Source organism: Typopeltis vanoorti, chromosome 3 (genome assembly GCF_054136105.1).
Source record: "Typopeltis vanoorti isolate ZY-2024b chromosome 3, IOZ_Tvanoo_1.0, whole genome shotgun sequence".
Lineage (NCBI taxonomy): Eukaryota > Metazoa > Arthropoda > Arachnida > Uropygi > Thelyphonidae > Typopeltis > Typopeltis vanoorti.
Genome location: NC_143551.1, coordinates 14,097,873 through 14,114,526, shown reverse-complemented (window position 1 = coordinate 14,114,526; position 16,654 = coordinate 14,097,873). Strand labels below are relative to the sequence as shown.

At 34.8% G+C, this 16,654-nt stretch overlaps 1 protein-coding gene across 1 annotated transcript in view; it reads right to left on the bottom strand.

Moving 5' to 3' along the window:
• LOC150107934 (protein GPR107-like) overlaps positions 1-16,654 on the bottom strand; it is a 262,788-nt gene that overhangs the window by 199,410 nt on the left and 46,724 nt on the right. Inside the window, exons 4-5 of the mRNA XM_090415460.1 lie at positions 14,848-14,945; positions 1,055-1,239 (exon numbers count right to left, since the gene is read on the bottom strand). Coding sequence (XP_090271586.1) covers positions 1,055-1,239; positions 14,848-14,945 — 283 coding nt within the window. The remainder of the gene's footprint in view (positions 1-1,054; positions 1,240-14,847; positions 14,946-16,654) is intronic.

Here is a 16,654-nt window from a genome sequence, read left to right as displayed (position 1 = left end):
CCTCAAACTAATTATTTGGGTGTTTTCTTGATTAATTTTTAGCCTTTTCTCTTGTTCTAATTTTTCCAGTTCCAAATACATTTCTTCTGCTTTCTGTTTGGTTCTTGAAAAGACATAAAATTAAAAACTTCCAAATTTTCAGATATTATAAGCCTGATTAAGAGAATGCCCAATCCAAATATTGAACAAAGAGAAACATGCATGAAAATATACAATAACACTTTAGTCGTATCTATATTATTATATGGCATCAAAATTTGGGCAATAAACAAAACAAGATAAATAAAAAAATAACAGGTGAAATGAGATTCATTGGAAGAACTGCAAAACACACATATTAGACAAAAAAAAAAAAAAAAAAAAGAAGATATTTCAAAAGAGCTAAAAATAAAATCAACAGAAGAAAAACTAAACAATTACAAACAAAATTGGATAGAATATGTAAACCGAATGGACAACACTCGATATCCTAAGCAATTAATAAAATATAAACCAGTTGGAAAGAGAAGGCCAGGTAGATCTCAAAAGAGGATATTAGATGGATAATGAGACTGGAACAAATCAATATGGTCTGTAATTAATGTTATGATGATGATTCTCGGCATGATGTCTCCTGCATATGCTACAATCTGCAATGATTTGTTTATTAATGTCTTTAATATCTACTGGTAATGATCGAATAATGTATTCCAAAGCTAAGTTAAAAGGTATTGGAGCCGCTTCATCTCCTTGTTTTAATCTTTGAACTAAAACCTGTGCCTCCAAATTATTTTCTATTGTTAACCTTGTCTAACTAGACTATCTGGTATTCTAAAGTATATCATAATCTCATAATTTTCCTTGTTAATGTTGTCATATGCTTGTTAGAAATAAACAAAAATCTGAGGAATATTTACAGCCAATATTTATCCAATGTTCATTCATATTTTTGATTTCCAACAAGCATGTGACAGTATTAACAGAGGAAAATTATGACATTGTGCTGGTCACACATTTCCTTAAATTCAAACAAATCGCTCATATAGTTATTTTATTTATATATTTTAAGAATTACCTGAAGGAATAGATCTCTTTCTTCGGCTACTCATAAGATAGCTATCACTTGTGAAGTGTTCAATGCTGCGTCGCTGACGAGGCGCATCTGTATTATTATTGTCACTGTTGCCATCACTGCTGCTAGTTTCTGACTCATGTTTAATTTGAAGTGATGAAGCCAACTTGCTACAATTTACATACAGTCTGTAAATTGTAAAATACATCTTAATGTGTTGGTAAAAATATTATTGAAGTAATACTAATATGCAGGCTAATCACAACTAGTCATAGTGGTACAACGTACTGAATTTACAATGCCATGCATAAATCAAATAGCTTTGCGATTTAATTCAGAGCATATATTCACAACTGCAAAGAAACGAACCTTATTCCAATTCTGATTTAAATACTAGCATCTGATAAAAGACAAAACTAGTAATGCAATCAAACAACCATAATATTGAGAATATACACTGGATATTTTTTTCTTGTTTTGCATTTGAATTTTTTTTTTTTTTTCTGGAACACATCAAAATTGATGTGTTCCAAATATAGCAAACCTAAAAGTAAAAACTTACAAAGCAATTATCTCTAGAATAAAAAGTGTTTAGAATTGGCAGCATCGATAGTGAATGGGTGTATAACATTTTGTAAGCATAAATAAGAGAACGGCTGGCTAAGGGATATTAAATTGTAATGTATGGAGGTGCAGAGCTGAAACTACAATATTTTAAGTCATGGGCAATGGCTACACTTTCATTCTCACCTCAACTCTCAATGCTAGCAAGCAATAATGTCTTGTGAATCAAGGGTAAACCTGTGCAATGTCTGAAAATGCTGAATGAAGAAGCAAGTTGCAGTCAAAGTACATTAAGAGGCCATGCAAGATCATGAAAGAAAAAATTTGGCTCATAACCTCATATGTCCTCTTAAAGGAATTTCTTATTAATTCATTTAGGAATTGAAAACAAGCCTAAACTTATTCATTCTGGTCAAAAGAAACCCAAGAAAACATTTTGGTTTTTTTTTTTTGCAAGTTTTTCTAATTTAGAAGTTAACATTTTTTTTTTTTTACAATCCTTGAAGATGTCTGTCTGCTCTTTTGTTGGAACTGCAGGAAGAATGACCAATCAACAAAGGCTATGAACAAAGCTGAATTAGATTAGTATCTGATAAATCAGTACAGTACACTCCTACTAAAGTGAATTCATAAGGACTAAGACCAAAAGAACAGTGTTTATTTGAGTGAATGATTTGCTATAGCAAACTTCGTTTAGAATAGCATGGATGATATGGGGTTTGAGCAGTTGTCTGAATTCACTGTAACCATGTGTGCTATAGTGGGAGTTAGAAAAACTAGTGAAAATCTCACAGGGCAAGTTGATACAATTTGATTACAATTCAGTTAATCCTTGGCATGTATCAAGCATGAATTGTTAATATTATCCATTATACAAGCAATGGAGTTGTCCCCTTTGTAGTTGGTTACAACTACTTATTTTAAGTAGTTGTAATAACCAAGTCTCCACATACAAGTAGTAAAAAATGTATCTTCTGCATTATTAAACATTGGCATCTCCCTGGATTTGGCTCCCACTGATGAGACTTCAAGAAAGGTCAAAATAGATGTGGTAGTGACCCTTCCCACAATGCATAGCAATATACACACATCCAAAATAAAGTATGCTTTATATTATGTGCAATATATTACTGATATCAAATGATGTGAAGTTAACAGCCTCTATATACAAGTAGCTTAGTCATGAAGATACTTCACACGTAAACTCTGCTTACATTAAAGGATTAAACAAGAACATTATTTCTCAAGCATAATATAGCATATGAGTGTTGATAGAGAAAATCATGCCAGAAATAGTTATTCCTATTCTCTATTACGGTGCCGCAGAATTTTTTCCGAAACATTGAATACAGATGTACGTAAACATTTGGTAAAATGAACAAAGATAATATGTGAATTTCTGTCAATACACATACTTGGTACATCACTATTCCACCACTTATTAATCTCTATGCTCATTTGCATCCTTCTATGCATTTTCACTATTATTTCAATTTCCCATCTACCTGTTCAGTGGCTTTTACTATCTGCATTGTCTGAATGAAAAAAATGAGTTTCTAGAAAGGAAAATCCTGCCACCTCCACATGAGATCATCTAACTTGCCTTCACTTAAAAAAGTCTAATAAAGGTACTTTCACATCCTATTCAGGACACAACTAAGGAGGCTATTTCCAATAGAGGGTATTGTTTTTTTGGTATATACTAGATAAGGGGTGCCACAGTCACTTTTTTTTTTTTTTTTTTTTTTTAAGGATTCTAGGGATCATAAAAAGTTGAAAATAACTGATATAAACAATAAAATTAAACGAAATGTGTAACTACAATTTATTCAAGTTAAATAGTGTTAAATAGTTAAAAAGTTAAACACACACACACACACCTTTTATAACAAATGGGCAAGTCAAACATGAATTAAACTGCAGTAAAGATATCACAGCTATGATTCTTAAACAGCAATTAAGATGGTTTGGACACCTCCAGAGAATGTCCTTTCAAAGATTACCAAACATAGTACTGAATGGAATCATTAGAGGAAGACAATCAAGAGGTAAATCAAGAACTTGGCTACAGTCTTTGAAGGAAAGTTCACAATTATCAAGCTTCAGAGAGATGACAAATGGCCAGAGATAGAACCGGATGGCAAAGATTTGCACATAGGGGACTCTACCCATCATCATCATTTGACAGATGAGGAAAAAAGAAGAATGAATATCACATTCTAAAGAACTTCATCATCATCAAATTCCTGACATGTACCCTCAAGGGGGCTGTACAGGATATGATAGTACTGCATGAAAATTTACATCATTACTAACTTCCTATCTACAATTTTCCTCCAAATCAGTCTGTTACTTGTCAAGACTCCAACATCATCAGATCTTATATTTCTATCATCTAAGGCACTTTGTACCGTATCAATCCACCTATATCTTGGTCTTCCTCTGGGTCGTTTTCCTGCCAACCTGGCTGAGAACACTTGTTTTGCTAATCTTTCCTCGCCTATTCTGTTTAAGTGACCAAATCACCTGAGATTAACTCTGCTAACACATTCCTGGATGCTGACAATATCAAGTACTTTCCTAATATCCTCATTTTTAATATGATATTGCCATCGACTGTACCTGTTCATGCCTCTAATCTTTCTCAGGATTCTCATATATGCGGTCTCTAGTCTTTGGTCAAGTGTTTTACTTCTAACCCAGCACTCAGATCCATAAGTGAAAACTGGTTTGAACACTGTCTTGTATAGCTAATTTAGTGTTTCGACTAATTTCTCTCTTATTCCATATGAATTTATTCAATTGACTTCCTACCATACCAGCTTTGTTGATTCTGTTGTCAACAAAGCTGCATAATACAGAGGTCTTGTCAGAAATTCGCATTCCAGGTGATTGAAGTAAAGCTCTCATAGTCTAAAGAACATTATGTAAGAAAATTTTAAAAACAATTAAAGTTGAGCAGCTTTTACAAGTAAACTGTAGACTCAACTATGCAAACATTATTGAAGAAAAGAAAAAAAAGAAACATTTTGAAAACAAGAACCAAACCCTGGAGTCTCAGAGACAGTCTCTGAAGAAAACATTGATTCAGCTAGGAAGGCATGTGGTGAAGTTATGTGCAAGGATAGAAAAATGAAAACACAATGGTGGACACAAAAAGATACAAAAGTTAAAGCAGTCCTGAACAATAAAGCATACTGAAAGTTCATAGCAAATAAGCTACTAGATATCCTAAAAGAATATAGAGAAAAATGTAAGCGATAAGCTGTGTCTAAAAGTAGCTAAACAAGTCATGGGAAGACTTTAGTAAAAATATAGATGGTAAAATATCAGGAAGGTAGCAAAATGTTCCAGTAGACAATTTAAGAAGAATGCAAACAGGAACACACATCAATACTTGAAGAAAAAGCCATCAAAAACTTGAAATGTGGAAAGGCAGTTGGAGTAGTGATATTCAATGAAAAATGCTCAGATATGGAGGTATAAAAGTTATGCATTGGTCAAGCTGCATAATACAGAGGTCTTGTCAGAAATACACATTCCAGGTGATTGGAGTAAAGCTCTCATAGTTCACATCTATAAAAAAGCAGAACAAAGCTATGAGAATTACAGAGGAATTTCTCTGCTAAGTGTTGCAGGTGAGATTTATACAAGCATACATGAAAAGAGGATGAGAAAAAACTTTTGGATGAGAAACTTGGAGACAAATAAGCTGGATTCATGTCACAGAAGTTGTCAGGATAAATTTCACTTTATGACAAATAGTTGAGAAATCATGGGAATAGGGCTGGGGTGTAGGGCTGCCCACCTTATCCTGTGAACGATTGAGGTCCGATGACTAATAAAACCCTCGACACCACAAGGTAAAAGAGGGGAAAGGAAAATGAGATGAGATGAGATTAAAACTATTTGTGTTTACATAAAATGAGAATCTCCCAAAATTTTTATGGGGAGAATATGGGGGAGAGAGAATTTATTGATTCATGTACGGCCGATGTAAAAGGGCTTCATTTATTCAAAATTGCTTTTATGAAGACGAGCTTTTTATGGGGATGGGAGGGGAGAGAGAGAATTGTATTGATTCATGTAAGGCCGATGTAAAAGGACTTCGTATATTTAAAATTGCTTTTATGAAGACGAGCTTCATCCCACTGGATACCGTGTGTAGTGTCAATATTATGCAGTGCCAGACCTGACTTTTGAGGTTTCACGTATTCAAAGTAATAATGATGTTCATTAATTCTTTTTTCAACAGAATGGCCTGTCTGCCCAAAATATGCCAAATTACCTTCATAAGGAATTTGGCAAATCACAGCTAAAGAAAGAGGTGACATCTAGTGAAAAGGTAGTAGTGAACTCAATGTCGCACAAACCAAGTTGATAGCTTTTAACAAAATGGACACTCGTTAGTTGAACAATCTCGTCTGCATCTGTAATCCTCATGCCATCAGAATTAAGAGAATTATTCTTTCATATTCAATCTTTCTTTTACTTGCAGCATATCGATAGAATTCTTGTGGGTTGTCTTTAGCACACAGAGCCAGTCTCTTTTCATTCTCAGACTTTCTTTAAGTATAATGATTGCGACTATTCTAGCCTGCCACTTATAATTTTCATAATGCACATCATTCTTATGCATACAGTATCCCTTCCACATCATCCTTTTTTTTTTTTTTTTTTTTTTTTACAAATCTCTTGCTTAATAAGATAAACATCCATTTGACTCCTACCCTATTTATTCTTTGAACTCTCAGGACACACTCTGATATTGTATCATTTAAGTATTTTTTTAAATGCTTTCCATGCACTGTCGATATTCTTCCCATCCAGCAACAGATACCATTCTGCTGAACTCAGTATACTCCTCAGTTTGTCATAATTTCCTGCTTTGTAGTTCAGCATCTAATCTTTTCTGAATGGAACATTTATAAACTTACTCACTTGCCAAGTGAGTAACACATGATCACTGTCACCAACAATAGGCAGAATAGTCATCTTTAATTGAAACAACTCGGACACTATAATCAAATCTAACACTCTTAGCGCTTGAGTTTCTTCTGTCACATGCTGTATTAGTAAATTGTCTTGCAACAGCTCAATAAATTCAGTTTCATTCTTCTTGTGAGATTTTTCTGCAACCCAATCAATATTTGGATAATTAAAGTCTCCCATTATGATTACTCTTTGTGCACCTATCATCTCTATTTAGTGATGCATTTCTTTATCACTAGCAACCGATTCACCAGGTCTGTAACAACACCCCACTATGTAATTGATCTTATTAGATTCCACCTCACACCAGATGGCTTAAAACTCACTGTCACATGAAATACTGTTAGTAGTAGTAGGCACACATAGTAATAGTAGTACTACAATCATAGGTCTCAACTCTAATTGGATTAACGTCATCCAATATCATTAGCAGCACACCCCCACCTCCTCCCCTATCCTCTCTATCCTTCCTAAAAACACTGTACCCTTTACACTCAATACCCATTAGTATGTTTGATTGTGATAGCCAGGTCTCTCTAATACCTACAATCTGAGGTACCAACATACTGACCAAGGTGACAAACTCTACTGCTTTGTTTCTGATAATCCTAGCATTCATGTATAGACATAATAATCTATCTGTATATTCTTTTGTATACTCTGCATGATGCAGTTGGACAATTTGCAGATCTCTATTATTCTCTAATACCTTATAAATGTAGACATCTTAGCAGATGTTTGATGAGTCCGAAGCAGCAAAGTCGAAATCGTCCTCTCCTCAATCATTTCCATGATAATGCCTATTCCTGTCGTTAGCACAATTATATAACATTGTTGCTCTTAAACTCATATTCTCACCTCATATCATACTTATAATTCCTTTCATTATAATTTATTTAGTTTCCCTGACTCTGTGTTAGATTATATAGCAGTTTTTCAATACATCTGATACCAAATGCATTCAGGTGTAGGCTGTGCCTTTTATACCAATCTAATCTTCCCTCAAACTCACTCCATGCATTCAATATCTCGCATCCATTCCTTCTTCACAGCCTACACATCGAATCATTTGCCATCATAGCCCTTCTTAATTCATTTTTATCATATTGAGGTATACTTACTATTTTCGCTTTTTCACTCTTGCCTCTTCCAACAGCCCTTTAATGTCCTGTCTCATACTGAACTTATCACTAGTTAACTCGTTAGTACCTAATACAATTAGATCTCATTTAGTTTTCTTTTCTGTTTTTGAATTGCTTGCGTTATATTTTTAATTTTTGCTCCTGAAAAACTTGAAGTTATAACCCACTCATCAACCCATTTTATGATAGTTGTCATACCAAATAACATCCATTTTACAAATGATGTTACTTACCTGCTTTTCATTACTTACTGACTTAGCATGTTTTTTGTTTTAATTTTGCTGCTTAATTTTCGTTTCCTCCCTATGATCATTCAAATTATTCAAACTACCTTAATCAATAGCTTCTGCACCTTTTCTAACATCTGTCCTTTTAAAAACAAAGTTACCAAATCTGTGCAGAGTGTAATTCATATGTGGTCTTATCAAGGCTTAAACATATCCCAACTCCATTCCCATTCACTCAGTCTATCCAAATCTTCTTGTAAGGTCAGAACATCTACTCTACTCTTCATAGTTTGTCCTAACTTTGCATCATCTACAAACAACTGAATATCACCATCCAAATCTTCTCCAATATCATTATCAAACAGGGTTAAACAGCAATGAGTCCTAAAACAGATCTCAGAAGAACACCACTAGTGACTTTCATCTTTCTAGATAATGCTCCCCCTATACACAACTTGCTGACATCTATCAAACAGCCAATCTCCAATCCAATGCACTAGTCTAATATCCAACCCCATCTGCACCAGTTTGACTATCAACTTATCATGCAGTAATCCATCAAAAGCCTCTGAAAAATCTAAGTATCTCCCACATCCAATGCTGCTGTTGCCTTATTGTAATAAGTATATTATTAAACATGATCTTCCTTTAGTATATCCATGCTGTCCATCAAAGATAATAGCACTGTGGTGAATTCTATTTTGGATCCTGGTTCTCACCAGCATCTAGAACACTTTACCTACAACTGACAGACAGATAATATAATTTGATGCTTGAGTTCTGTCACCTCTCTTATGAAGCACCACAATCCTGCTTTCCTTCCACTTCTACGGAACTTGACCCAATCTAAGATACATATTAAACAAATATGTCAAAGCAGATGTCAACTCCTTGCACATTCCTTCAAAATACGTGGTGATATATCACCGAGTCTCACAGCCTTGTTAACATGAAATTGGCTCAATTTCTAATATAATACCTGTTGTTCACTTACAGTCAGTATCTCCTCTCCTCATCATCCACTGCTCTCAAACTCTCCATGATGTCACACTCACAAGAATGAGACCTTTATGAACTGCTCATTAAATATTTCAACTATATCCTTCACTGCAGTTGTTCTTATACTATCTGTTTTCCAATCAAATTGTTGTCATCCTTCCATAATCTTTTTTTTTTTTTTTTTTTGCTAGCTAGATATCGACTCTCTAAGATTTTTTTTTACTTCATTAGCTAACTGCCACTCATACTTTACTTTTCCTACCCTTACAATCAAGTCATCCTCCTTGCCTGCTCTTAGTAATCCTCATAAAATTCATTATTCCCACTCATCTTATGCTGCCACCATAATGCCTTTTTCTTCTGTATTGCATGCTTAATCTCTTATTCCATCCACATCACACCTACCTTATTAAACCTTCTTCCCATTGGAATAAATTTAGACATTGTTTCCACTATAGTTCTTGAATATTACCCAAGTAGCACTGATCTCCTTTCCACTCAACTCCTCACTCATCTCCTGAGCTTCTCATAATCACCAGCCTTGCAGTTCCACATATACTACATATATACATAGTTCACATATATACATCACTCTCACCTCACCAAATGGAGGGAGATTTGACACATTTATAATAACATCCTCTGATGACATGATCAAATCCAAGACTCTCAATCCTCATGTGCCCTCTGTTACATACTGCTTGAGGTAATTGCCCCTCAAGAATGTCATTTTGCTATCTCATCATCCCAATCTTTATTGCTGTAATTAAAATCACCCATAATGATCACCCTTTTCCCATTTGTTTGGTTAATTTGCTTATACATTTTCTGAACACTACCCTCCACATTACCAGGTGTATAGCAACAATCAAAGTAAATCCAATTCTCCATTTATATGATAGATTGGTTCCAGAAAAAACCGTGTAAATGAAAAAGAATACAGCGCATATGAAAAAATAGAAAAATGGTTCTGGATGTGAAAACCTGATACGAACAATAACTTATTTTCAAACAAAACATGAAAATCATTGAATAAAACTATTTCATTTTAATGGAATGTTTTTTTATTTTTATTTTAAATACTTATTTAAAGTATATGCATATGTACCTTTCTTACAGAAAATAGTGTGTCACTATTAAAACAAATTCAAAAAGGCCCAAATACACCCACACATATGGCTATTAGTTAAATTTTATTTGCCATTACTTTCTGACAGTAGTCACATTCTTTTGTGTGAGACTGGAATTAAATCACTTCCATAGCTTGAAACACTTTGGCTGTCCTGTTCATACTACAATGGTGAAACTTTTTCTTCAGCAAAAGGAACTAAATTAGCATTAATTTCCAATAATTCTGAAGGTTGATTTATTTTTTTTACCACGAAATGTGTAATTTATTGTTGAGATCCTGTTTTCACTAGATCTTTGTATAATTCTTCATATCCCACCAAATGACTTCAGTTCAAGTTTAAACCGTTCGGCGTGTTCAGTATTTGGAACATGTGTAAGAAAAAGACTTTGCAATTTACTAGCCATTTGAAGCCCTTCTTTAATTAATTCCTGCAGTGAGTGGAATCTCCATCACTTTTTCTTTTTCATCGAGATTCTCAAGGACAGTTTCTATTATTTCATCATCACCGATAGCCTTGTCAACCATCAATTCTTCAATATTTGCAGATAAAAAATCATCAAATCCTTCTCTGCCAACTGCATGTGCTAATCTGATGATATTGGGATATTAAGTTGTATGCAAAAGGTAGAAGGTTTTTCTTTTTCATGCATTTAAAATTGGTGGTTTCAATTCTGATAATGCCAACTTAGCAAGTTTGATGTAATCCAAAATAGAAAATTTCCTTCACACATCAATAACACAATCTAGTTTATCCAAAATGTAGCGGAATGTTTTTTTTATATAGAAAATTTTGAAGGTAGCAATCACACCCTGATCTAGTGGTTGTGTTAAGGATGTTGTATTAGGTGGCAGAAAAAACAAAATTTCACATTCGGGTGTTCTAAAACAGGATGGCCAGGCACACTGTCTATAATCAATAAAACTTTAAAGTCCATATTTCTTTCCACCAAATAGTGTTTAACTTTGGAACAAAACATTGATGGATTTGTAACCCAACCTTTTTTGTTTGCTTTCCAGTGCACTAGTAACGTGTTAAAATCTACACCTTTCATTGGCTGTGGTCTTAGGGATCGATTAATGAGTAATGGTTTTAATATATAATCTCCTGAAGCATTACTCTAAAATAATAGCATAACACAACAACTAGCTGCTTTAAAGCCACCAACACTTATGTGATTTTGCTATATAAGTTTTACTTGGCATCTCAAAAAAGGCTGGTATCATCTGCGTTCCAAAACTTGATCAGGAGTGTAGCCACCATGTTCAACAATTTTGGACAGTTTTGAAAGAAATTCCCTAACAGCCAGCTCATCTGCAGATGCGGCTTCTTTTATTTTTACATTATGACACAATCTTTTGAGAAATTTTGTGCTTAAGGGTCAAAGCTGCATAACTGAGAGGAGACCTCCACATAGCCTTTAAAGGAATGCGGAGAACCGACCAGGGCTTTTGACCTAATGTCCAATCCTCACCTTCTCGTGATGCACCCTGTTGGGTATCTACTTGGATACTGAACGAACGAGGATGGGCTGGCAATTTGGGATTTGGCCAACCAAATTGTATTATTCTTATTGGTTAAACCAAAATAAAAAATGATGGTACAACATGATAAAATTTCATGCCGGCTGGGGCGTCGCCCGGTTAAACAAGGCCCCCGTTGTTTTCGCCAGGGAACCAGGGCGAACAGCGAAAAGTCAGCTACTGGAACAAATCTGAAAACAAACCCCCAACTCAACATCACCAGAGTTAAAGATCGGTACTATCAATGTAAGAAGCCTGAATGGCAAAGAAATGGAGCTAGCTGAGGAATTAGATAAGTACCAGATCGACATAATAGGGGTGAATGAAACAAAAAAGACCAAAACTGGTGAGATCTTTCTGAGCAATAATTACAAAATGTTATATTCAGGCAATGACAATCATGGAAAAGAAGGAGTAGCCACAGTATTCAACACAAAATACGAGGCTAATCTTCTTGAATGGCAGTCAGTCTCAAGAGTAATGTGGGCAAATATGAGAATGGGGAACTGGACAATGAGACTTATTTGTGCCTATGGTCCCACAGAAGGTTCTACTAAGGTAGAAGTGGAGGAATTTTTTGAGGCTTTAGGAAAAGCAACTGACACAATGAAAAAGGAAAAGTTGGTCCTTGTTGGGGATCTAAATAGCAGAGTAGGAAATGATTGTGAGACATACAAAAATATTTTGGGAAAATTTGGAGAAAAGAGCAAAGCTAATAATAATGGCAAATATCTGTTGGATTTCTGCTCAGGACATGGACTGGTTATTACTAACACCATGTTCCAACATAAAAATGTGCACAAATTCACATGGAGAGAAGAGGCTAGGAATAAGAAAAGTCTCATTGACTATGTTATTGTTGATAGTGATGTTTTCTCCCTGGTGCAGGACACCAGAGTGTATAGAGGATTTGAAATTGGAAGTGATCACTATTTAGTCTTGAGCAGGATAAAATTGAATTTCATATTGAAAAGAATAACATGTAAGAAAGTTTTAAAGCAAATAAAAGTTGAGCAGCTCTCAGATGTGAACTGTAGACTAAAATACAGAAAGATTATTGAAAAGAAAATGAAAGAGTTTGACAGGAATCAAACCTTGGAGATTCAGTGGCAAACTCTGAAGAAAACATTGATTGATTTTGCCAGAGAGGCATGTGGTGAGGTTGTGTGCAAGGATAGAAAAATCAGAACTCCCAAAAGTTCCTGTCAAATAAGTCAACTTGTGCTCTTAGAGAATACAGAGACAAATGCAAGAATGCTAAACACTGTGTAAAACTAGCTAAACAAAAGTCATGGGAGGACTTTGGCAAAAATATAGAAAATAAATATCAAGAAGGTGGCAAAATATACTGGAAGTTGTTGAAGAAGCTTAGGAATGGTGGAAAGAGTACTGTAAAAGGAGTTAGAGATGATAAAGGTGACATGAAAACGGGAGAAAAAGATATCCTTGAAGTATGGAGTAATTACTTTGAAAAACTGCTAAATTAAACAAGCAGTGATGACAGCACAATGGTAAAAAACACTGACCAGGCATGCAGTCAGGAATACATATCCATACTAGAAGTAGAAAAAGCCATTAAAGGCTTGAAATGTGGAAAGGCAGCAGGAGTACATGATATTTGACCAGAAATGCTGGCCTCCTAATTAAAAATGTTTTGAGTCTAATTTCTATTAATCTTTCAGTCCGTTCATTATAATATGTAATTGCTCTTTCTAGATTTGTGTATCATTATACCTGCTTGTGCTTTTTTTTTCCCCCTTTTTTACTCTGCTTTAGATTGGTATATAGTTATTTCTTTGGTACCTTTTTTTTTTTTTTTTTTTTTTTTTGCTTTTTCTTCATTTCTGTTACTATACAACATATCTTTACATTGGCTTAGTGTAATTATTCATCAAGTTCCTCTTTGTGTGCGATGCTCCTTACATTCAAAGTTGTAATTTTCATTATATGTTCTTTCTTCTAATTCTGTTTACCTTTTCCAGAATCATGGTCATTTCCCTGATAGCCTGTCTATATTTTCTTTGGCTGAGACTTGAGAAAGTATATGAAATTTCCCCAGGACAGGTTACTAGCCTTCTGCTGGGTAAGTCCAGTGGTTCACTGCCTGTCCAGAGGCATTTCTAACAGCATTTGCTCTGTTATGTTATACCACCATACTCAGTTGCCAGAGTCTTGTTTGTACTTTTAGAATAGAAGAAGCAACAAGAAGGTGAGTTTGGTATGAAAATCCAAAATTTTGAAATGTTAAATTAGTTTAATGCCACTTACCTGAAATCTGCATAATTAAATATGGGTAGTCTGTACTATTAAAATCAAAATTAACTGGAAAATTTCAGTAGTCAGTCAACTTGATCACCTCCAATTACAGAGCAGAAGGGAACAGAAGTGGTGAACTAAAAATGCCAGAAGAAATTATATTCTTGGTTTAATTCTTTATCCAAGTGTAAGCAAGCAAGCAATGTTTGCACATGAAGTATCTTCCTGAGTGAGCTACTAAAAGTAGAGGCTAATGACTTCACATCAGTTGCTTTAGTATCCTATAGTGCACACACCTCTACACATCCTGCCGCCGATGGCCTGTTTCAGCAAGACAATGTGCTATTCCACCAGGCTGCATCCACCCAGGAATGGCTCAAGAAACACTCATCTGAGTTTGGCACCATCCAATGCCCTCCCCCCATTCAAGGTCTCCAGATTTAAATCCGATCAATTCTCTCTGGGATGCCATAGAGCAAGACTTCAGATCCATGTATCCAGGACACATACATCTAAGACACAGTTGTGGATGCTGCAACAAACATGGCTGGAATTACCTCCAGCAACCCTCTGGCAACTGGTGGAGTCCATGCTTCAGAGAGTACAAGCTGTTATTCGCACTAGATAAGGATCAACATGCTATTATGTAGGTATCTCTAATGTTTTGTACACTGAATGTTCACCTGCATACCAACCCACCACAAGACTGAACTGCCCAATCAGTCTCCAAAGGCTAGATAAGGTTAAAATTCCTTGACTACTCCTTATAAGGGAATAAAAAGGTGTTAGCTAATTTTTGACACACACACAGTTGTCAAAAGTAAACACTGCTATCAATAGGAGGTTGGGCCTCCTTTCTTTTGCTCTCTCTCTCTCTCCCAGTGTGGTAACTTATCAATTATAAATCTGATTACTTATCCCCAAATAAAATAAATACATAATTCCAAAATTAGTTGCACTTACTTCTTATTTGACAGATCAAGCTGGAATGTTACAATATCAATATTTCCATCAGTATTAAGAGATTCATCAAGAAGGAGACATTTTTCTTGGTGACTTTCCTATAAAATGCAAGATAAGAAATCACTTAGTGTTATATAGTTGTCTTAGATGTGCACAAGACTTATTTAGTAAATGTTGTATAATGTAGATTTTCAAACCTTATACAATCAAATATATAACTTTTGAGACCAATTCAACAATAAATGATATAATCACGTAATCACAAGAAAGATATTTATTTAACCAAATATTTCGGTCTGGAAATAGCAGACCATCGTCAGTGTAATTACAAGAACAGTTTAAAAAATACAAGCTAGAATACTAACAATAGATCGTTAAAATTAGCGCACGCCGCGTGATGTTATATCACTAAGTATGAAACGGAATATTTTGAAGTAGAAACATGATTGAATTTGCTATTAAAAAAAAAATGTCAACTGTGTTGTGAATGGAGAACCTGTGGAACAAGTAAAACATTTCAGCTATTTAGGCACAATTTTTACTGAAGATGGTAAATTTAATATAGAAATAGACAACAGAATCAGCAAAGCTGGTATGGTGGGAAGTCAACTGAATAAATTCATATGGAATAAGAGAGAAATTAGTCGGAACACTAAATTAGCTGTATACAAGACAGTGTTCAAACCAGTTTTAACTTATGGATCTGAGAGCTGGGTCAGAAGTAAAACACTTGACCAAAGACTAGAGACTTCAGATATGAGAGTCCTGAGAAAGATTATAGGTGTGAACAGATGGCATCAATGGCAGTATCATATTAAAAACGAGGATATTAGGAAAGAACTTGACATTGTCAGCATCCAGGAATGCGTTAGCAGAGCTAATCTCAGGTGGTATGGTCACTTAAACAGAATGGGCGAGGAAAAATTAGCAAAACAAGTGTTCTCTGCCAGGTTGGCAGGAAAATGACCGAGAGGAAGACCAAGATATAGGTGGATTGATACGGTACAAAGTGCTTTGGACGATAGAAATATAAGATCTGATAATATTGGAGTGTTGACAAGTAACAGACTGATTTGGAGGAAAATTGTAGATAGGAAATTAATAATGATGTAATTTTTTTCATGTAGTACTATCATATCCTGTACACCCCTTGAGGGTACATGGCAGGAATTTGATGATGATGATGATGATTAAAAAAAAAAAAATTAATGAGTAATCTTGATTAGACTTTCCCAGATTTTTGATATAGATATATAGTCATTATGATTCAGGTTGGGGCGATGGAGCAAGGCCTCCACTCTTTCCTTGAACAAACATTCGAACCTATAACAGGATCTATGTAAGAGGCGAGTCCTGGACCAAAGGATGCTGTGGTCAGTTTCAATCCCGTGTTGAGCCAATCCAGACTTTTCAGGTTTGTTGTGAAGGATGGATGATTGATGTTCTTGGATTCTTTTTTCAAGAGAACGTCCAGTTTGTCCAAAATAAGAGAGATCACAGTTGCACAGGAGAAGGAAAATGAGAAGACAATTTGTTAATAGGTGAATACATAGTTGTTAAATCATATTTCTTTAAAATTCTTGCGATAGGTTCTGAAATACCAAAGATATAAGGAATAGGTACTCGATGTTTGGAAATTTGTTTTGTGGAGGATTATAAGAATTGAGAAAACGTTCAGTACTTTTTTCAGAAAAGCCATTGAGTTTCATGTGTTGTTGGATAGTAGAAAGTTCTTTCTGTAGATAATCAAAAGTAGAACAATTAGTTTTGGCTCTTCTGATGAGGCATTTTATAATTCCTGTTTTTT